The sequence below is a fragment of the Scophthalmus maximus genome, chromosome 7 (assembly GCF_022379125.1).
Source record: "Scophthalmus maximus strain ysfricsl-2021 chromosome 7, ASM2237912v1, whole genome shotgun sequence".
Classification (NCBI taxonomy): Eukaryota; Metazoa; Chordata; class Actinopteri; order Pleuronectiformes; family Scophthalmidae; genus Scophthalmus; species Scophthalmus maximus.
This window is the reverse complement of record NC_061521.1, coordinates 7,925,379-7,947,706: the sequence shown is the minus strand read 5'-3', so window position 1 is coordinate 7,947,706 and position 22,328 is coordinate 7,925,379. Positions and strand designations below refer to the sequence as shown.

The window sequence follows — 22,328 nt, the reverse complement described above, 5'->3', positions numbered from 1 at the left end:
CACACTGAATCATCCCCATGCACCTCAGCATCTCAGAGGAGGAGAGGGAGGAGGAGGAGCAGGAGGAGAGGAAGGAGGAGGAGGTTTGTTCTTGGGACAGAATTCCACCAGTTTGGGGGTCAGGGGGGTTTGTGGGCGTCACAGGGAGGAGGGATGGTGAAGAAGAAGAAGGGGAGAAAAAAAAGTTTGGTTGTCACCCCCACCCCAGCCCACCCCACCCCTTCCCCCCTGCACCCGTTGCATAACATCGGGTGCGCGTGCGTGTGCGCGTGCGTGTGTGTGTGTGTGCAGGCAGGGGTCCTCTCCAGTCGCTGCTGGCTGCAGGAGGAGGCGGCGGTCGCGTTATTGAGCGGGGGCCCGGGCGGTGGAAGTTGCGCTGCAGGGGAGGGACTCCGTGTCTGCAGCCTCGACTCACACAGAAATGCCTCTCGCAGCAGCTTTCCAGAGTCCAGCGAGCAGCAGCAGCAGCAGCAGCAGCAGCAGAAACACACGGACCCCTCGCTCCTCCTCCTCCTCTTAACCCCTCTGCTCCTCTCCCTCTCCCTCTCCCGGCTGCTCCACGTCTGAGAGGGCCCGCGGACGCGCCGAAAACGGGAGGAGAGCGAACGCGGAGTCCTCCTCCGCTCCTCCGCTCCCGGGACACGCAGACCGGCCCGGCACCGGTGTCATTGGATGGAGAGAGGCGCCTGAAGAAGGGAGAGCGGTGGAGTTGGTCGACCCCCCACCCCTCCTCCTCCTCCTCCTCCTCCGCCTCCTCCCTCCCCACTGCACCAAAAGAAAAACTCCGGGTAAGGAATGCGTGCTAACTCAGGGCCGTTTGGCCCCGTCCGGGCACCGGCCGCGCGCCGCTGCGCTCCCGCCCCGAGCCTCCGCGCAACACGCGTCGCGGGCGAGACTCGACACTTTGCGCTGCGTCTTCTCTCTCTCTCTCCCTCTCTCTCTCCCTCTCTCCCCCCCTCCCTCTCTCCTCCTCCGGCTCCCCGTCGGCCGTGGAGGGGTGCGCTCGAAGCGTGCGGGCCATTAGCTGCGCTCGTGAGCGCGCCCTCGGCAGCAGACTCTGGCCCGACGGCTCTGTTCTCCCAGTCGAGCCCGAACGCGCGGCGACGGTTCGCGTGGCGAGCGGAGCTCAGCGGCTCCAGCGGCAGCAGGTCGCCTCCTCGCTGGGGCCCGGGGGTCACAGAGGAGGGGGTGGCCCCCGGGGGCCCCGGGGGTCCCGGGGGCCCCGGAGGAGCTGTCCGTTCAGCACCACTCCGTCCGATGCAGCCAGGACAAACTTTTACTACAGTCTTTACAAAGCTGCTCATCTGAATGCATTGAATAGATGAACCCATGTATCTTGTGGAGTATAGTATGTTTGTCCTCTGAGGAAAAGTTTGTGACTTATTAGGCTGTATATATATATATATATATATATATTAAAAAAATTCGACCTGACTATCCCCAATTCCAACTCTTGTTGAAAAACAGTACTAAACACTGTCAGTGTTTCATTTGAAAGCGACAGAGAACAGTGAAGTCTGAGGAATCCAAGCCAATATTATTACTGTAATATGCCTTCTGACAACCTCTGGCTGGTGCTCGGGAGAAATCGAGCCCTGTGGGGGCTGTCTGCTTTTGTGCCACTTGATATTCCAAAATATTTGTTTCCCCCCCAAGGGTCGCGAAAAATACTAAAAAGCATTCCAATGAGTTTCAGGAGAAATAACAACATCGCTCTTTCCGATTAAACTGCTCACGACCCAGGCACTGACCGGGGGTTGTGAGGGGTCGAATCAAATCAAATGTCCTAGAGTAGCTAACAGAGAGGAGAGATATGCATCTGGGGTTTTGAATTCTTACTGTTACCGATGCTGATTCCTATAAAGTGATCCTGTCTGGCAGAATGTCTGTTATCAGGTGTGTTTGTGTGGCTGAATGCTCCTCCTCATCTCTGAGGCCGCCTGATGCTCTTTGCAGACTTTGAATGGATGACAGTTCCCCCCATCAGAGTCAAAGATGTGCATCTGTGTAACCTGCAAAGCGGTGTGTGTGTGTGTGTGTGTGTGTGTGTGTGTGTGTGTGTGTGTGTGTGTGTGTGTGTGTGTGTGTGTGTGTGTGTGTGTGTGTGTGTGTGTGTGTGTGTGTGTGTGTGTGTTGCTGGGACTCTGGCCTCTTCGCCCAGCTGAAATACGGCCTGCTCAGAATTCAATTCCTCCTCCAGCACTAACAATCATCTCAGCTATTTCGCACTCTGTCATGGACTTCCCCTGCCTCTCTCTCTCTCTCTCACACACACACACACACACACACACACACACACACACACACACACACACCTCCCCTCCCCGTGTCCCTGCTAAACCCCTCAGAAGAAAAGTGTTATCACATCAAGAACAGTGCGAGCACTCAGATGATCAGTGGGGACACGTGGCTCTGTGTGAGTCTCCTCCAACACCCCAAGGCCCGCTGCCATTTTCAAAACCTCCCTTCTTAACGTCGAGCGCTGGCTTTTTGTTGTTGTTGTTGTTGTTGTTGTTGTTGTTGTTGTTTTTTGCTGAATGTGTGTGGTCAGAGCAGTTTGTTGTCACATCTGGCCACGGCCAACTTCTCTCTCCGGAGACGCCTCCAGTCGCCACAGGCTGGAGAGAGAGAGAGAGCCATAAACTATAGTGTCATGAGATGAATTGTATTTATGGAGACTCCGAGAGATGATCTGACAACGTATAAAACTAGTCGCATGATTGATTGTTCACTTGGAGTGTTGGTTCAACGTTTCGGGAGCTGGAGCTGCTGGCGGCTGATTGTCCATGCATCCATCAGTCTTCTCATGGAGGTGTCTTCGTGAAAGGAAATGATCTTTCCTTTAACATGTTCCAATTGCCCAACGCAGGTTACAGGTTGTTTTTTTTTCCAATTCCTTTATGTAAGAGGTCAAACTTGCAACCAAAAAGAAGAAAAGTATGTGTTATTTCATTTTTTTTTGTGACAGCACACCCGCAGGAAATTACCGTTCTCCGGAGGAGTGGGTGGATTTTTATATTTTTTTGATACCAACTGACAGTTTCATCAAAAACAGTTTGCCAGCTGGGGGGGGGGGGGGGGGGGGGGGGGGGGGGGGGTTGTTGGCTGATTAAATCCCTTCTGTCCACCATGTCGGGATTCAAATCACTTACACAGGAAACAACATCAGGAATGCTGAGGTTACCTTTTGCTGGGAGCGTTTACAGTCACCGCATGGGGCAACGTTATCGGTGGCCCATCTTGGCCTGTCCCAAGGCTTTAGTTTGAAATATCTTATTATTTGAAGAGCGTGCAACTGTAGAGAAAACTATGACGTCAGACTGTAAGATGTTTACAAAGCATCCTTACTATTATGACTAATACCAAATGGTTTGTAGCCTGTCAAAGAGGCATAGAGCTTACTGTATGTCACGCAGGTCATATCAGTCATGAAACTTTAATAAATTCTTTTACTAAAAATTGCCAAATTAAAAGTCATCGTCCATTGAAGGTTAAACAATATTTGTAACCCATGTGACGTTGCCTTGAACCGTCCGTGAGCCTAATTGCACCACACTTTCTAGCTAACCAGCTAGAGGCCGTGAGAGACTATTATATTAACAAATATGAAAGTGGACACCACCCGCATCACACACAGATGCCGAACTCTGAGCAAAAGCTGAAAGTCTGCAGGTTATTCGGAGCAGAATTTGAATCTGCAAAGACACGATGCAGAATGAAAGCATGAAAAAAAAGAAGAAGAAAAAAGGGTGCTACTGTCCAAATATGTCTGGATCTGGCTGCAGTTGCTCAATATTTAATCAGTAAATCTGTGGCTTGGCTTCAAGTCACCGCTCTTCCCCCCCCCCCCCCCCCCCCCGGCTTTTCACATTACCTAAAGTGAACCAACCTTTTTCTGAAACAACCGCAGCACTAAGGGCTTCGCCCCCGGTCCTGTATTAGGCTAATTGTGAGGTTGTTAACCTGACAGGTAGCAGGTACGACGAGTCAGGGGAGCGGCGGGCAGGCGATCGCACATGGTCGAGCTTGTGAGGCCTCACGCCGGGGGCTCCGGGCTCAGGTATGGAGGTTACAGAAGTAGTACGAACCCAGAGGGGGTTGGAAGAGTCGTGCCACGCGTGGAAGGAAATGGCAAACGCAACACTGCAATCTCTTTAAATCGCCCTGATCACTTGTGGTTGTATTGTGTATCGCATCCGTGCGCGGGAAACCACGATGCAGACGATTCTGGAGAAAAAAAACCACCACGTGTTTGTGTCATCGTTTATCCGGATAAAAGGCAAAAGCCCTTTTTTTTTTAAATGAGATCGGCCTGTCGCTCTTCCACCAGTCGAGCCTTCTCCCTCCATTCGTCAGGTTGAACCGCGTTTGCTCACCACAAACCGTTCACGGAGCTCCTCTGTGCCGCTGGCGGAACGAACGGAGGAAATATCGAACCTCCGGATTTCTGGACACAAGTCGACTTTCTGTTGCGAGAGTTTGCAATTTTCCAACGTGATCTCATGCTCAAAGATTTTCAGATGAGCGGAGCTGCTCGCCGTAGACTAAGGTCGTCCTGCGGACGTCAGCAGATACGTTCTCATGGTCGCCGTGTCTTTGGAGGTATCTTTTGCCCCGAGAAAGTTCAAGCTCCAGGGTTTTATTTTGAACCCCGAGTGATCGAGCGGCCTGGCTGCAGGTTCTCCTCGACTGAGCTGGCACCACCGCTGACATTCAGAAGAAGAAGAAAAAACGCGGCCGGCTGGCCGGCGCGATGCTTCTGCCGCTCAACCGCGCTCCGAGCGAGCCGGGAGTCGAGGAACAGGTTGTTTCCGTGTGTCGGGGGGAAGGACGGAGACGGACGGACCGGGAGACGCAGAGTCGCCTTGCTTGCATGTGCACAGATGGAGGCGCAGCGTGACGCTCGGCGAGGCGGTGGATTTCATCATGAGTCGTTGGGACAGATTTTAAGAGCAAAGCTGATTGATCGGCTGCGGGGAGAGCGAGATGGAAAGAGTCAGAGGACAGCAGCTCTCCTGTCAGCTGCTCTATGTTTCTTACTGCTTTCCCAAGGGACACTCATCTCTTCTTTATTTCCCTCCATCACTTACTTCTATTATATCGCTCTTGTCTCGCTCCTAACCCCTCCTCCTCCTCCCTCTCTCTCTCTCTCTCTCTGTGTGTGTGCGTGTGTGTGTGTGAATCACATAAATCACTGTGTCTGTTCCTATTGATCAGACCTGTTCCAACATCCAGACCTAGTACGGGGGGAATTCTTGTTTCCTTTGGTTCTTCCTTTCTTTCTGTGAGCAGAAAACAGCAGCAGCAGCAGCAGCAGCCATGACACACAGAATTCAACGAGGAGTGTGTGTGTGTGTGTGTGTGTGTGTGTGTGTGTGTGTCGATCTTGCTGTTTTTGTCTCAGCTGCTTCAGGTTCAGCTGGAACAAGCAGCTGCTTGGTTTGCATGCAGCACGCCACGACGTCCGTTTCCTCCCCGGGTCATGTTGGTCCGACGGTCGGAGACCCTGCACCACAGAGGCTCAGAGGAAACAGAGGAGCTTCCACACCTGGGTCAGGCCCCTCACTCTTAGAAACGATTCAATACCGATTATTGTGAGGACGCGGGTACTTTACCTCAGAGCTCCTGAGGAAGTTGTCAAACAAGACTTAGTGGAGGAGACAAAAGAAGTTTTTGCATCGATGCTCTGACTCGATGCGCCATCTCCACCACTGGGGACAGACACCAGGAGAACACTTTTCCCTTCCTTGAGTTGGTCACCCAATGGGTGACGCAGGCTCTTTGTGCCGTAAATGGAGTCGTGGTTTTTCTGTTAAAACAGCGTCCCACTGGCCAAGAGAACAACATGGTGAAAGCCAGACTTATAGGGCTCCTATATAAGGGCGGATGGCTTTGATTTTTTTAGCCAAAAAGTTCTCAATTTCCACTTTAATATTTACAGTACAAAAGATGTGTAATACCTTTCTCCCGCCTGACGCAGGGCTGTAGGAATTACTCGCTGCTTTTCTTCTTTCTGAAGGTAAAGAACCACCACATCCAGCACCGATGGACGCTTTTTCCCCTTTAAAAAAAAAAAGGACCTACATCATTTCATGGTTTGCGGATCAGGGATCAGGTGGTGTGTTTTGTCTCGTTGGAGGAGACTCTTTTGGATTTGCTTCAGCGAAAGCCACCCACTCTTCACTCTCCTTTGTGTTGCTCATTCCCCTGACAGCCTCATTACTGTTCTGGAAAATTGCATTGCACAAACTACAAAGGCTCCGTGGCATTGCATTATTAACGCTCACCGCGCTCCGTTTTGCAGGCTGACATTGGGACAGCACATCATCCGGTGCACATCTTGATAATTAAAATGTCCTTCAGGCCATTGGGCTGCTTTTGGGCCTCACGAGGAACGCCGTCAGACGCGCAGTCCCTGCAGCCACGGTGAGACGAATCGAAAATGCGTTGGGAGGTCATGAAGGCGACTCATCGGTGGTGCGTTGCGGACCAAGCAGGCGGACACGGACTGAGGGGGAAAAGGAGGAACGGGTTTTTGTTAATATTGGGCAGAGGCAGGCAGGGGACTGGGGGCTGCAGCGCAGATACCCTGATGGTTTCTCTGGCCAGCTGATGGTGCGTGGCATGGGTTGGTGTCCGCAGAAGTCACATTCAAAGACGAAACGGTTGGGATATAAATCACTGACATATGCGGTGGCTGTTGATATCGTGGTAATAAGACATCGTGTGTAGGGTGAGACCAGCTTGTCTCCCGCTCCAGTCGTATTGGTTTCATCTAAATAATTGCCATAGAGACAATAAAAAAATAAAAAAGGAGGAACGTAGTGAGGGATGGCATCTTCGCCTTAAATGTCCCCTTTCTGCCGGTCTCAGTTTATTACACAAACTTTTCCTGCCCCATCCCACCATCTTCCTCATCACACAATCTGAGACACTTGTGTTTATGTCTTGTGTATTGGATGGTGGCAGGGACGATGGAGGAACAGAGAAGATAACAAGCAGCAGGGGCCGATTATATGATCCTCTGTCGAGGGCAGAGTGCAGGGGAGGCTTCTCTGGTCTGCACACGAGCGAATACCCTCCAGTATTTTCATAATTGGGTGAACATACTTTTTAGTTGTTCCCTCTTAGAACCCACGGATCAACCCAGTTGGATCAACTGGTCAGGTTGTTTTACAAGCAGAGTCACACATCGCCTTGTGGAGATTTGGGAGTTGTGGATCTGCGATCTGTGGTTACCCATAACTCTAATGTCAGAAATTGAATTCCCAGCCTTAAACTGGCAGATCTTTTTTTTTTAGATCTAAAATCTTTTGGAGAGCAGTCGCAAAATAACCCCAGTTGTGAAGTATTTACAATGTAAATAATCTACTAATTTACATTGGAATACTTTTTGCTCAGTTTCTGCCTTAGATTCTGTGTCATCTCAAAGATTCTCTAATCCGCAGACATCGGATTCAGATTAACAGACTTTACAAAGCTGTAGTCAATGTCCCCGAAAGAGTGTGTGCCCACTTGTTTGCAAATGCATTCCGATTTTGAGAAATTTGGACTCATGTGTTTGATATTCTGCCGCCTTATTATCTAAATCTGTCGAAGACCTTGTTTGGCCCCTCTCTCTCCGGTGCTGCTCGTCCCTACCCTCCATCCTCTATCCTCCCTCTTCCCTTGCTCGCCAGCTTCCTCTGGACCTTCTCTGCACTCAGATGTTACCTTTAAGCAGCTTGCTTGATCGGAGGCGTGCCGGGCTGAGTCGGCGGGTGGGCGGGCGGGCTCGGTGCTTCCCTCTCTGCCAGAGATTCCCCATGCTTTGCCAATGGCACATCAGCAGCTGTCAGTGGGGCCCTGCACTGCGTCAGCTACTTTAATTGGCCCGCATGGCTGTAGTCTGCAAAGTGCTCAGCAGAATTGACACACACACACACACACACACACACACACACACACACACACTCCTTTCTCTATATCATTAGTGTAATGCTCCCGTTCTCCCCCCGAGTCGCTGAGATATGTGGAGATTCCACCTAGTGGGGAGGGTGGAGGGGAGGAACGAGTCACACGCCGGCCACCGTCGTGGGTTTTTTTTTTGGGGGGGGGGGGTTTCAATTTGCAGAGGCAAAGAAGTGTGCAGGAAAATATTCTCCTCCTTTGTCTGTCTTTGAGCAACAACAACGACAAAGTGAATTGGTTTCTCAGCTGCAGGAGCGTTAAGTATGAGCACCATCGGTGAGTTCCTCCAGCAGAATATAGTAGAGTGGTTCTTTTACAGTTAGAACAAGTCAACGGTGACTTCAGACCTTATGTGTTCATCTGATTTCTTTTGATTCACTTTACTTCGCAACATGTTCTCTTCCTTAGCGTGACTCAAACATGAACTCTGTTGAGGCCCAGGACTCACGACTCTGGACTCTGGTGTGACAGTAGAGTTTTGTCCGGCCACCTCCTCCACTACAAACAACCTCGATGTAGTCGATTAATGTCGGGCTTCATTCATTCAAAAACACACGGCCTCTTAGCGTAATCCATCTTGTCAGACCGAAAGTGAAGAGAAAAAAAACGATTCAATGATACATAAATGTCAGACAAGGTGGGTTCGCGAATCTAAAAGTGCCATCAACAAACAGGATCTGGATCGCAAACATGCTGTTTTTGTTATTTGAGATTTGAGAATTTGAATTTGTTGCCTTCACAAGTTCACCACCAGCACAACTCACGGCCAGCTGAGCAGACACCGTGCTCATTCTCTTGACATCAACCTCTCGTGGTGCTGCGAATAATGGATTCTGTCTCCAATGCGAAAAGGGTGGAACTAGATCTCCCCCGGCCCGTGTGTCAGGCTGAGTGACACAACCTCAGGCTGAGACGCAGTGGACCTGGTACGACGGGGGGGCGAGCCAGCAGATCACCTCAGCGGCTGACGTCCCTGATGGCTTTTGACCCTTCTAGCTGAGGTCGCGTTTGTTACTGAGTCTTTGGTTGAATTCACGATGAAGGGGGGAAAACGATTCACAACGTGATGTTATACCTTTTTGTTAGTATTCATGAAATAGCTCCTTCAGATGTATATATTCTAGGAAGAATATCCAAACCTTACTCTGGATGGTGAACCAGATTAGCATTCTGTAATTTGTCTGTGCACATTTTCTCTCCAAGAAGTCAAAGTCTGGAAACAAGCTCAGCGTGAAAGACTTTCCTCTGATACAGTCGATGACATTAAATTGTCTGGTGTGTTTTTTCCCCCCCCGCAGGCTGGCTGCAGCACCATGTCCTCGGCTCAGAGTGGGGATGTCTCAGGCTACCATCTGAGCGGTGAGTGGACAACAGTTTCCCCCCTGGCCCCGGTCTGCGCGCGGGGACCCCCGCGTCGACGAATGCTCGGCGGTTTATTTGACAGCCGGCGTTTGTTAAGAGTCCTACTACCTACTCCTTCCTAAAATAAAAAGGCCTTATACTTCACCGTCTTTCCTGCACTTTCACCAGCGATCAAACTCTCCCTACCGATTCGGACACGGTCATGAGGCCTAGCGTCGCGCTGCCCCTGACGAAATGGACGTGCTTCAGGCTTACCTTGAAGCACCCGTTTTTTTCATTCTGCGACCGTTTTCTTGCAGTGGTGCGTAACCCGCCCGGCTGGGAGGTGGGCATCTACCTGGTGGGCTTCCTCGTGCTACTGGGTGTGGCCGGGCTCAACATCTGGAAGCTGTGGAAGTCCGGCACCTTCCCCACGCCGTCGCCCTTCCCCAACTTTGACTATCGATACCTGCAGGAGAAGTATGGAACTTCCTTCTCAGAAGTCAGACAAAAGGTACGTGTGCGTTCGCGCTAAAATCGGCTGGCGTGTCTCTGAAACGTTCCCCGCGAGGCGCCAGGGTGTGTCGGAGGCGGCTCCTTCAACTGGAGCAAGTGATGAACAAACGCGGCGTGGAGGGTTGAGTGTGTAGGTTCTCCTTCAAACTGGACTGCAGAAGAAAGGGTTTCCTGTGTCTGAACGTGCGTTGTTCTTTGAAATGAACGTCAGTTCCCCCTGCAGAGTCTTAGGCCTCAGTGTCATATGATTATCTCTCTATCTCTGGATCATTCTGGTCTGAAACAGTTTATAAGTATTTGTGTATATAGGACTAATCAAAGAATCTCAGCGGTCAATCATTACTACATTAACTTATGATGTGGCGGGAAACATAAGAGGACAATTTGGTGCAGCTGAGGTCAAGCAATTGCTCATGGTGATGAACCAACAGCTATTGGTCTCCTGAATCCTCAGCTCCCCTCAGCTTCATGGAGCTTCATAGTGACTTTCACAAGACGCCAGGTTAAACAAATTACCACTGTCCCCCTAACTTACAAAGTTGTTTTGGTCCGGCTTTTATTTCCCCCCCTCCCCAAAGAGAGTGGCAGCCAACAACCACCGGCGGACCTCCACCGCGTCCAGCCGCAAACCCAGCCTGGCCCTCGGCGACACCCCGGACGGCTTCAGGGACCTGGGCCACCTGGAGCTGATGAGCAGGGAGCTGGACCCGACGGGCATGGCCCAGCTCAACCGCTCCATCTCCACCGACTCGCTCAGCTCCATCTCCTCCGTCGCCAACAACTTCGGCCACGACTTCACCGTCGGCCAGCTGGAGGTGACGCTGGAGTTCGAGCCGCCCCGGCAGCCGGGCCACAGGGGGGGGGTGTTCCACATCACCCTGCACCAGGGCAAAGACCTGCTGGAGAGGGAGGAGGGAGACTTCCCCGGCTGCTTCATCCGAGTCTCCCTGGGGCCGGAGGAGATAAACGTCGGAGTCACGCGGGTAAGTCGGGGGGGGGGGGGGGGGGGGGGGGTGGTCTTCTTGTGTTTATATGAGTGTGTTGAAGGAAGAAGAAAAGAATACTGCCGAAGTATTAAAATGTGGCTCCTCAGCATGTGGAGCTACTTGACCGAAACATAATTACAACCACATGATCTGATCATTGCGGAAGTGAGGATTCTGTGCCCATTTTGGGAATTGGTTCAAGTTCAGATCGGAGTGTGTTGAGTGGTTTATATCGCAGTGGTAAAGTGACATGGGTTTGAAGTTAACCAGGCGATGTCGAGGGCCTCAGCAACTCGAAGGAGCCCAGTGGAGTGTTTAACCAGTAGTAGAAACACGGATCGTTTTGTTCACGAGTTAGTCATCTACTGCATACATGCACCTGCACGTGGGTGATGCAACACAGATTTCTGCCAATAGTTACCAACTATTACAATGATCCTCTACATGGCAACGTGCACCAGCAAGGGGAGAAGACGACTCGAAGGAAGACTGCTAGTGTGTTTGAATGATCAATGTGTTTTTCACGAGGAGGGAGAATCAGCTCTGCTCATTTGTGAGACCTCAAGGATTCACATTAAGGTATTGTAGTGAGAAGCGCTGAGTGCTTGTTTAAAAGAGATGTCAGCCTGCAAAGGGAGTTCCTCACAGGTAGAACTTGTTTTCTTTTTTTATCATCTTCTTGATCAGGGCAGATTAGGCCACTGTGATTTTTCACCACTGGTCGTTTTAGAAAAACAGGTTCTTTGTTCAGAGGATCAAACTGTCGATGAATCATGAAGGTGTTTGTCTCTGGCTGCGAGCGGAAGCATTAACAACCTGTGTACAAGGCAGGCAGGTTTTTGTTACTGACTGATCATGGTGGAAATAATACCAACTGCTCCCTCTCCACAGTTGGACTGACCACTGCGACAACCATGACAAATTGCTGCATAACCCTCCTATCCGTCTCTTTACCGTGACCGTGTATAATGGAAGTTTCCTTTATACCTAAAATTTAGCTTTAATTTTCCCATAAAATTTCTTGCACGGTGGCGGAAAGATTGCACAGTGGAAACCAATGCTTGGAACCAACCGGACAGTTGATGATTTATTTCTTTTTCATCACAATGTCAATCATCACAAAAACTAGTGGTCAGATTCCAATTGTGATCTGGAGGTGGTGCTCGATGAAAAGAGATCACAAGAGATGAACACTCTTCATCCTGAGGCAGCTCTTCTGATGGCTGCTGACACATTTTTCCGGCCCCGCTAAACTGCTCAACAGAGATTCCAAAGTTACAGGGTAAAAAAATGAAAGGTTATAGCATCCCAGAGGGGTAAATCGCCGTTAGGTTGTGATGATTGGATTTTGACAAAAGGACTGAACATAGTAGTATCTGAGGCATTCTCACTCGCTTGGACTGTGGCGGAGATTTTAGCACCGCGAGGCTCGATCCTGCAGCCTGACGAGACGATCCTCTCCTTGTCTGACTCGAGCCCCCCGGGGGGCTGGACGTATGTGAGGGAGGTTGATTTCACCAGCTTTCCCTTCATCGGGAGAGGAAGTGATTCACTTTCAGTCACTGGGTTTGAAATTTAGCCCGTCGCCTTTGTTTACCTGCAGCATACTGTAGGTCATAACGATGATGTCATTGGTGATGCAGTCCTTCACATGATCAGCTGCGATTAATATTTAGTTCAGTTATGAATAACAAAGCGCTGTTTAAATGACATAGTAGGGTTGGCTGACGGGACGCTTTACACACTGCATGACAGCACAAACCGTGAGATGATTTTCCATAATATCCTGTTAATACCTCTACAAGTTACTGGCCTCCGGGGACAGTTCTTCAGGTCAATGACAATGTGATGAAGTGCTGAGATTCTTCTGGAATTGAATTGTCTGAATTAGTCAAAAACAGCTATTTCTGTCAGGTAACATTCGAACCGTCTCTTAACTGATGTCCATCGCTGAAAATATATCACAATACACTCTCAATTATCTTATGATTTATGTATGTATGAAAACTCATTTTCACCAGTAAAGAGAGCAAGAAAAAGAAAGGGATCAACATTAAAATGCTATAGCTGCGTTTGTTCTTTCAATATTCTCCTTTTGAAAATCTTATTGCACAAAAACATGTGTTATCATATAAACTATATGCAGGATTATATACTTCTTCCTCGTATCATTATTTTTTATTTTTAATGAATTAGCTGCTGTATTTTTACGAAAGCAAAACTTTGAGAGAGTAAGAAAGTCAAGAAATGGCCGACAGTAACTGAAACCTCCTTCCTACTACCTCATATACTTCACTCATCAAGTCAAAAATGTTTCCCATGTATTTCTCCTCTAATCTTTTTTCATTTCTGTATTTTTCATTTCTGTATTTTCTTCTCCCGGAAATGTGCTTATCTCAATTGTTCCATTTTCTACAGGACCAATTTCATGAAGAGCTTTTCTCTCTAATGTGCAGCGACTGCTCTGACAGGACGAGCCCGGCGCCTCTCTCCTCCATCTGCTACACCTGCCACTCGCCTGCTGCTCTTAGCTCCACGTTGCCAGAAGAAAAAAACAATTCACCAATTCCCTGCCTGGGCTGCGATTCGCCCGGCGGCGTGGGACCGTGGTTTTTGTACAGTTTGTTCATCTCTCTCACCTGAGCATGCTGTTGTGTCGTATTAATGTGCTCAGGCTGCGAGCAATGAAGAGGGACGGGTTTAGTGGCTCCCGCTTTCATGTTGGGGAGTGGTGAAGAGGAAGGGGAAATGCTTGCGTCAGCTCCACTCGCCCTGGTGGTCTAGTGTTTTTCTTTCTCTCGCTCCTGTTCTCTTCACTGTTTTCCCTCAGCCCATTAGCTGTCTATCACTTCTCTCTTCATTTGTCTGCTGTCACTGCTTCTTGGTTTCGTTTGGCCTGTTACGATGCACATGCCAGTCTTCATTCTCCCCTTTATTAACACACACACACACACACACACACACACACACACACACACACACACACACACATGAAAGCCCCTCTCTCTCTCTCTTTATTGCCTCATTTTCACCACACACATCACCACTCTTATCCCCGAGGTGATAAACCGAACAGCGCAGACAGACAGTCTCATATTGAGGATGGGGGAAAGGGTCTTTGTGCTGGGAGAGAGATACTGCCTGCTTTGGATGCTTTATAGCTCAGATAGATAGATAGATAGATAGATAGATAGAATGATAGAATGATAGATAGATAGATAGATAGATAGATAGATAGATAGATAGATAGATAGATAGATTAGTTACTTTATTTATCCCAAGATGGGAAATTCCGGTGTAATTCTTCAGGTACATACTGTATTTACACAGCAGCAGCGGCAGCGGCAGGTCCCATCCCAATGGATTCTGTAGGTGTTGGGTGTATGATTATGACACTACTTTCCAAGGTCGGCCTCACGGGCTGAATTATAGCCCCTGTGCTCTGAATTCACAAATCTACGGCTCTGGCGGATGTTATTTTCCTTCCTCTATCGATAACATCTTCTCACGACCTTGCACAGCACCGCCTTCTGATGGTCTGTTGCCGTACTGTGTTTGTACGAAGGCCAGTGTGTACATGTGCACGTTTTGCAGAAATATTCCATTTTGTATTTCACACTTCGAGAACAAACACTGGTGCGGGGGGGGGGGGGGGGGGGGAGCTATAATTAAATCCGCTCTCCTCGTCGACGCTGTTGCCTGGTAACTTCCCATCACTCGGTAACCCCCTGTTTCCACATGTGCTCGAGCATCTGATGGTTTGAAACCAGCATTGGACACAAAGTTAGCGTTGGTCTCTCCCTTTCCTTTGAGTAAAAGCTGTTTTTGCCTGCCAAGAAAACAAAACCTGTGATAGTGACCAGCAGTCGGAGTCCGCGTGGTTTTGAGGTGGGCAAATGATGCTGCTGGTGGTTTTTTTCCGGGACGATACCTGAAAGATACCAGGAGGAAATATGACACAGTAGGAAGAGGTATCCTCTGCGTCCTTGTGCTTTGTAATGTATTTCGTGTTCTTCCTCTCTGCAGTTGGTCTTTGCTGCCGATAAACCTCCGAATTTTCTACATTAGGTTTTTTGTTTCTCTTCAGCTCAAAAAAACCAAATGTTTTTTGGCTTCATTCTTTATTTTGACTGCTGCCACGTCACTTTTAAAAAGAAATGTCAATGGAAATCACAAAGATTGGCGCTGGAATCTTACCTGTTGTGGTATGGAGCCATGCAGGTAGTTGTATTAGATTTGCCCAGGTTTTAGAGTGAGGTTTGCTGTCATTGCACAGAGGAAGCTCCTGAACAAACAAAGACAGTTTGGCCTCGAGGCTGAAATTACAAACGGTTGCAAAGTGCATTAAGGTAAGATGTGCAGAAAATGAACAGTAAGCCAATATGGAGTATGCACAGTATGAATGAGTGGATGTCATTTTCATACCTGTTGAACAGTTCAAAGATATCCCATGAGACGGCCGACAATGAGTTTCATGTGGAGTTTCATTGGCTCTTTCCTCCTCTCCGGCTCTGTACTATTTCTCGGGTAGAGAGTAATTTAGAAGAAAACAACAACAAAAAAGGTCACTCCCACTGTTTAGGATTGGCTGCAGAAAATTCAGAGAGTGAAATGCTTAAGACCAGTAAACCAACTCAGTCTACATGGAAGTAAGTGAGAAATGTAGACAGAAGAAAAAAATGTAGTTAAATCCTTGGAATGCAAGGAGAATAATGGAATATGATTTTAAGAAAATCTGCAGATACTTTAGTAATGGCTATAGGAAAATAATATAGGAAGGTGAAATTGCCTGGGAACACATGAAAGGATTCATTCTGCTCGTTTGAACCAGAGGTTCTACCACAGTTGGGCGAGTGATCGAGTGATGAATAGAAAGTGTACTGTCTGGTCCTGTCTGTGACTTACAGCCCGAGTGAGTCAGGGAGAGGATGAAGAGAGCAGCAGATGTCTCAGCCTACGCCGCATCTTTCTTGTTTTCTTCTGGTTTATCTTACAAGATTACTGAGAACACGGCCTTTATTTGTGCCAGTGGTTTGGTACCTCAGCGTTTACTCGTACTAAAGTTTACAATCTAACGAGTCCACCAAAGAGAGCCTGAACATAAAACTAGGCCCAACCTTTGTAATAAATGTAATTCCCACATCTCCCACAGGTCCAGACGAATGCATTCACGGTGATCTTCGACGAGCGCTTCTCCGTTCCCATGGACTGTTCCTCTTTGGACGAGTACAGCCTGCGCTGCGCCGCTTTTGGTATCGACGCCGACGAGAGGAACATCAGCGCGGGAGTGGCAGATCTCAAGCTGTCGGACCTGGACCTGACCATCAGGCCTTTCAACGCGTGGCTCTACCTTCAGGATGTCAATAAGGTGAACTTCAATACAGACCTGTGTCATATGATACCAGGCAATACAGAAACATAATGCGTTCATAAATTGTACAGTTTGCGACTTCAAGCACAGTTTCAATGTGATATGTACTACCTCCTGATATAAGTATGTATTGTCTACAGCATATTGTAATGCATTAGAAACCATGGTGGTGTCTGAGACCCCCCTGCTGGACATTCAACCTAACTACATGTCAGATAGAAACAATAACAAGTGTTTGAGAGGGTTACCTGCTCAATATTATGCATAACTGATGTTATTGGTGATGTAGTCAGTTGTAATGAAATTATATAAAGCTACTAAATATTATAGTGCAGCTCTGATCCATTTTAATTTCACAAGCCTAATAGACAAAATAACTCCCGGAGTGTGTTAAACATCACAGAATCAAAGGGACAATATTCCTGAGTATCACTGGAGTTATTATTGGCTTTCACCATGTTAAATTCTAATCAATGAATGCATCTAGAATTTTTAAAAAGCTATAACCTGATTGATTGTCTTTTATATGATGCACTGTATAAAAAATTGAAGGACACAATCTGCCAGTCGTTCATTTCCATATTATGTCTTACAGTTACATCAATAAGGGATTTATCTGTCTGCCAATTATATTCCATTTTGAAATTTCTGGCCCATTTAAACATACAGAATCCCCCATGTTGTGGTTGCTTGAATTTAAATAAAGATCTACTTAATTTAAAGTGTATCACCTAAACCTACAGAGCAGTAGTAGGAGCTCTGATTGACTCCTGCTGACGCGTAAGTGGCAGGCGGTAGGTGGGAATGTCCTTGTGTATGAGAGGAATCTTGTTTCCGTGGAGGTCTTTCCGTCAAAGCATCACCTCGCCTCACACGTGCAGTGTTACACTACACTACATGTTCGCCGTGATCTGCTTTGACTCCACAGGCCGTTGATGCGGTCGGTGAGATCCTCTTGTCTCTCAGCTACCTGCCGACAGCGGAGCGCCTCACCGTGGTTGTGGCCAAGTGCAAGAACCTCGTGTGGACCAACGGCAAGAACACCGCAGGTCAGGGACGTTCACTTGTGTGCTGTGTGTGTGTGTGTGTGTGTGTGTGTGTGTGTGTGTGTGTGTGTGTGTGTGTGTGTGTGTGTGTGTGTGTGTGTGTGTGTGTGTGTGTGTGTGTGTGTGTGTGTGTGTGTGTGTGTGGGTGTCCTTTATTTGTCAATCTTATCTACCTCAGTGTGTGAGCGTCGGTTTCCCTTTGTGTGAACTATGCACTGTACACATCTGCATGTTCCTCTCTACCATTAAATCTGTCTAAATGTTGTTGTTGTTGTTTCAGAATGACTCACATCTCCCCACTGAACAAAACACTTATAGACTCAATATTAACAGACTCTTAATGCAAACTCGGAGAAGATCCCCTTATCATCATCCAGAGGGGCAGATGGGATTTAATTGACTTGTTCTTCACATTAAATGTCCACATAAGTGTCGGTTACATTGTACCGATAAAGGTCATTTACTGACACCGTCGTTATCATCCACTGAGCCTCTAATTGATCACATCATAGTTCAATGCATTAACTAAGAACTGTGTTAGGGGCCGTGTGTGTGTGTGTGTATGTGTGTGTGTGTGTGTGTGTGTGTGTGTGTGTGTGTGTGTGTGTGTGTGTGTGTGTGTGTGTGTGTGTGTGTGTGTGTGTGTGTGTGTGTGTGTGTGTGTGTGTGTGTGTGTGTGTGTTTGTTGGTTTTTTTTCGAGGCCTGACCTGCGGAGGTGATCTGATCTTCGCTCGTTCTCGTTATCAGATCCATTCGTCAAAGTTTATCTCCTGCAAGACGGCAGGAAGATCAGCAAGAAGAAGACGTCCACCAAACGGGACGACACGAACCCCATCTTCAATGAAGCCATGATCTTCTCTGTGCCGTCCATCGTCGTGCAGGTGACACTTCAGACTTCAGGCCCAGACTGTTCATGAGTGAGGGAGGGAGTGATGCGATGAAAACCTGTTTGTCTTTTGAAAAAGATAAGGAAGTTGAAATGTGATAAAAAAACACATAAACAAAGCAGCACTGGCAGTAGTAACAGTACGTATATGATCAAAGCGCAAACAAAATATATCCTTGAGCTACTCTCTACACTAAAATTCCTAATATAAAGAATAACTCCTACTATGAATCCTTAAAATATTCCTGCAGTATAAAACGTGTCCTTTAAAAGACGTGGATCGGTCTATAAAAATGTTTAAAGCGCAAATCTGTAATTGCTCTTACACTTCAGGGTACTGAGAGAATGAGCCAAACAGTGATAAAATTAAATGTGAGTAAAGGTTTCGGATATGCACATGCTGTTGACAATCATAGCATGTTTTATGGACTGCGTGGACTTTACTTTCCTTTTTTACATAAATGACTCTCAATATGTTTGCCATGACCATAGTTTTAAATAAATCAGGCCTCTCTGCTCAGGTCTTATTTTAATTTCTACTAAATGTTAATGTACTGTGTGTTCTCTGTTTCTGTGCGTGCTGTTCTCTTGTAAAAGAGACGAGCGCTCTCAAGAGATTCCCTGGTTAGATGAAGGTCAAATGAATAAATAATAATGTCAAATATCAAAACAGTGAAACAAATATTAGCATGGCTAAAGTGAGGCTGCACTTGGAAACAGCGAAAAATCCTGAAATTAAAAAAGAAAACTGTGAAAAGTAATCTAAATATTTCTGCATTGCAAAATGTGCCTTTTAAAGACATGGATTAGTTAATAAAATGTTTAAAGCACAAACATGCAGTTGCTCTTAGACATCTGTGTGTTTAGAAAATGAGCCAAACGGTGATAAAGTCAATTGTGAGTAAAACGGTGACAAGGTTAAAATGCCACAGCTGTAAAAGTAGTTATTGCACATGTCCATTAAACTGACTCTGATTCTGCTGAGTCACTCTTACTCAACACATGTTGCGTAACCATGTTGTGCTGTTTGCAGGAGCTCTCCCTGAGGGTGACGGTGGCAGAGGCCACGGACGACGGCCGCGGCGAGAACCTGGGTCACGTGATCATCGGCCCCGAGGCCAGCGGGATGGGGATCACCCACTGGAACCAGATGCTGGCCACTCTGAGGAAGCCCGTGTCCATGTGGCACCCGCTGCGCAGGATCTAGTCCGGTCTGCTCCTCGTACATACCAGACCGGTTTCAAGTGAAACACTCGCTTCTTCATTTTCCTCTCAGCCCCTCCTCTTGTTCGGTACCATGCTCGAATCTGTTACAGTGTTTTAGAGAGATGAAAGTTCACACTGTAGTGCTAGTGTGAACAACTTCATGTTCATGTCAGTGGGAGGAAACTGAAAGGCAAGTGTTTGACCTTAAACCGGGCGTATCGAGGGGCGTATGGGTCAATCATACATTTAAATCCTCTCTTTATCACGTGGCTTCAGCTGCACTCTGAGCTGAGGGTGCGATTAGGATGGAGCAGTCCCCAGAATACGCAAAGGTAACAAGGCAATCAGAGGTGGCAGATAATAGACTTCACCCCCTTACATGTAATGTCGCGGGTGGAATTTTTGCCATTTTCACCTCTTAGAAAAATTCCGTCAAATTCTGTAATCAATTTCCCAAGTTATGGTAATTCAATATATGAAAACTGGGAGTGTGACCTTGACCTTTGACTTTTAAAGGGGCAAATGTGGTATATGACCTTAGAATTTGCTCTAGTTTTCGTGTGTGTGTGTCGATGGATCACCTGTAAATGCACTTTTGATGGAATGGTCAAATGTGATGAAAATCAGTGACATTTGAAATCATTTTCCTGCAAGAAGACGACGTCATGGGTCACATCAGGGGATCCCAGTTTCCTTCGCATAAACTCTTGAGCGGAAAAGTCAGTTTGGACTTTGAAGTGAGTTTTGATTTAGGAAAGGTGACCGCCACCACCTCCCAACCTCCTCCTTTCTGCATGGTGCCTACTCTGGTTGTAGCCTATTATAGTTGTCTAGAGAATGAATGGCTGGACAGAGGAGGTGAGATCGCCGCTCTTTCAGGAAAACTCTCATTCGTCGTCTCAAGTCTGTCACCAGTTGGTTCTCCCTGATTGAGCCGAGTTGAGTTAGCTCTACAGGACGTGGTCGTGTCATCTGTTCACAGTGGGACTGACAAGAAGTAGAGGTTTTGTTATGTTCAGTAATTATTGTGCTTTTGAAAAAAAAACAAAAAAAATCCAGGTACTCTAATCCAGGTGAAATAATTGTAATTTGTAGCAGTTGTTACAGGGTGGCCACTTCAGATGTACTCAGCATATAAATGTCACGTCACTTTGTTCTATTTTTAACCGCACTTAATGCAATACGAGTTGCATAAGCATATTTAACAGTGTAAATAGTACAACAGTCTTCTCATTGCCATTCTGGGTGCAAATTGTGTTTATGCATAGGATCGCACTTCAATAGACTTCAAAGTTCATGTACACAACACTATACTTAAACACCAACATTCATTGCTGATCAATGAATTATTATCAACACACCTCTGGGAATTTAACTTGTGATGTAAAGTATACTAACAATTTCAAACGGGTTTATTTTCTGTTTGAGGAAACACCTTGATATTCTGAGTTAACTCATCGTTCTTTTTCACTAGGCCCTCGTCACACGCATTTTAGCTTTTGTCGCGAGGCCACCTGCAAACATGCATCGAGTTGTGAGGGCGTTCCCAGTTGAAACTGGAACTGGAGCAACTTTGCAGCTTTCAGTTTAAATGGTAATATTGCTGAAAAGTTTTTTGGCTTTTTCTTTGGTTAAATTGAAGATAATGTGACAAGAGTCTTGTAAAAGTCAGAATGTCAAGGTGGATTTTGACCTGTCTGAGATATTCTCTAAAACATTGTGCAATAGTGCTGTTTTCGTTGTAACTTTTGAATGTGAACTATCATGTGAAATATCTGCTAACACTTAGGGTATCATCATATCTTATCTAATGCATTGTTGTGATTTTTCAATTTCTTTCCAGCAGGACCCACTTGACATTTTTGGTCAAGTTCTGACCACATTCATCAGCTCACTTTGAAAACCCGTCCAAAAATAATACACATCTGGTCATGTAACAGACAATATTTCCTACTGTGCCAAATAATGAAGCAATATTTTCATTTACGATCAGCATTTGCATTCAATTCAACAAAGCTGTAGCCTACATCCAACCATGCATGAAGTTATTTAGCACTTGATGTGAATGTGCCTCAAGAATACAGTGTATTGTGTGAATGCTGTTTGAAATAAAAGCAATTCAGCAGTAACAGCCTGACCACTTGTTTATCTTTGTTCGAATATGAGAATGGGGAGGGAAGAAAGATGTCTCACTCTGCCCTGATTTCTCTGCACCACAAAAGTCACCCTGAAGAATCACATGCCATATATTACTATTGTTGTCTCTGTCTTGTGAAATGCTGCAAGTTTGTTTAGCTTTACAAAAAGTAACAGTCCAAACCCACCAAGAAATACAGTTGCTCTTGTATAGAGGCTGGGCATGGCAAACATTTTGAGTTGAAACATATCCAGGTCTAATGTGTACAGACCTGGATATATTAGAAAGTGTTGAGTCACCTTAATTTCAAATTTGCAGAAAGTAGAAATAAGGTAAAAACATGTAGCCTATAGGTTGCTCTAAATGACAACTTAAAGGAATGGGATATTGCATTACCTATACTGTCTGTATATACAGTAAAGGTAGTGACTACTGTAGCAATTACTGCTGTAATAGTACATTGAAACATGTTGATAGTAAAATTTTTCTTTTTTTCCACTTTTCTTTCTACAATAATTTAAGAAATTGCAAAAATTACTGCTGGATAATCACCCAGGAAAAGCAGCGACCGCCCAAGAGCTCCAGACCCCCAGGGGGCCCAACGGCTCCTGCTTTACTTCATATTATTTGGGTAAACATAATTCCATCCTCACAAATATTTCAGAAATCTGGATCGCTCTGTTTCAAAATCCCGTTTTAACATCTGAGTTGTTATAGTTTCTATTGAGCTTGGACTGTTAAATCTGAGCTTTGATATCTTGTTGGAACAATGACCCGAACAACTTTCATGTATGTCGAAGTTGTGTTTAGTCAAACTGCTTGACGTTTTTACTTTGATAATACACAGTCATCCTGGCCATACTATTCAACCATAATAGAAATGTAAAG

At 46.6% G+C, this 22,328-nt stretch overlaps 1 protein-coding gene and 1 long non-coding RNA gene across 2 annotated transcripts; one reads left to right on the top strand and one right to left on the bottom strand.

Annotated features, from left to right (window-relative positions):
• The first annotated feature begins 261 nt into the window (after window positions 1-261).
• Window positions 262-21,432, top strand: syt12 (synaptotagmin XII). The gene is made up of 8 exons (XM_035643472.2): window positions 262-788; window positions 9,249-9,309; window positions 9,612-9,805; window positions 10,386-10,790; window positions 15,946-16,161; window positions 17,093-17,213; window positions 17,959-18,092; window positions 19,131-21,432. Exons 2-8 carry the CDS (start codon window positions 9,264-9,266, stop codon window positions 19,302-19,304), a joined length of 1,290 nt encoding a protein of 429 aa, XP_035499365.1. The 5' UTR covers window positions 262-788; window positions 9,249-9,263; the 3' UTR covers window positions 19,305-21,432.
• On the bottom strand, window positions 14,503-15,632 carry LOC124850139. Its single transcript, XR_007031019.1, has 3 exons — window positions 15,219-15,632; window positions 14,991-15,109; window positions 14,503-14,724 (listed from the first exon to the last, which is right to left on the bottom strand). It is a non-coding gene; the product is annotated as an uncharacterized LOC124850139 (long non-coding RNA).
• Window positions 21,433-22,328: the final 896 nt, after the last annotated feature.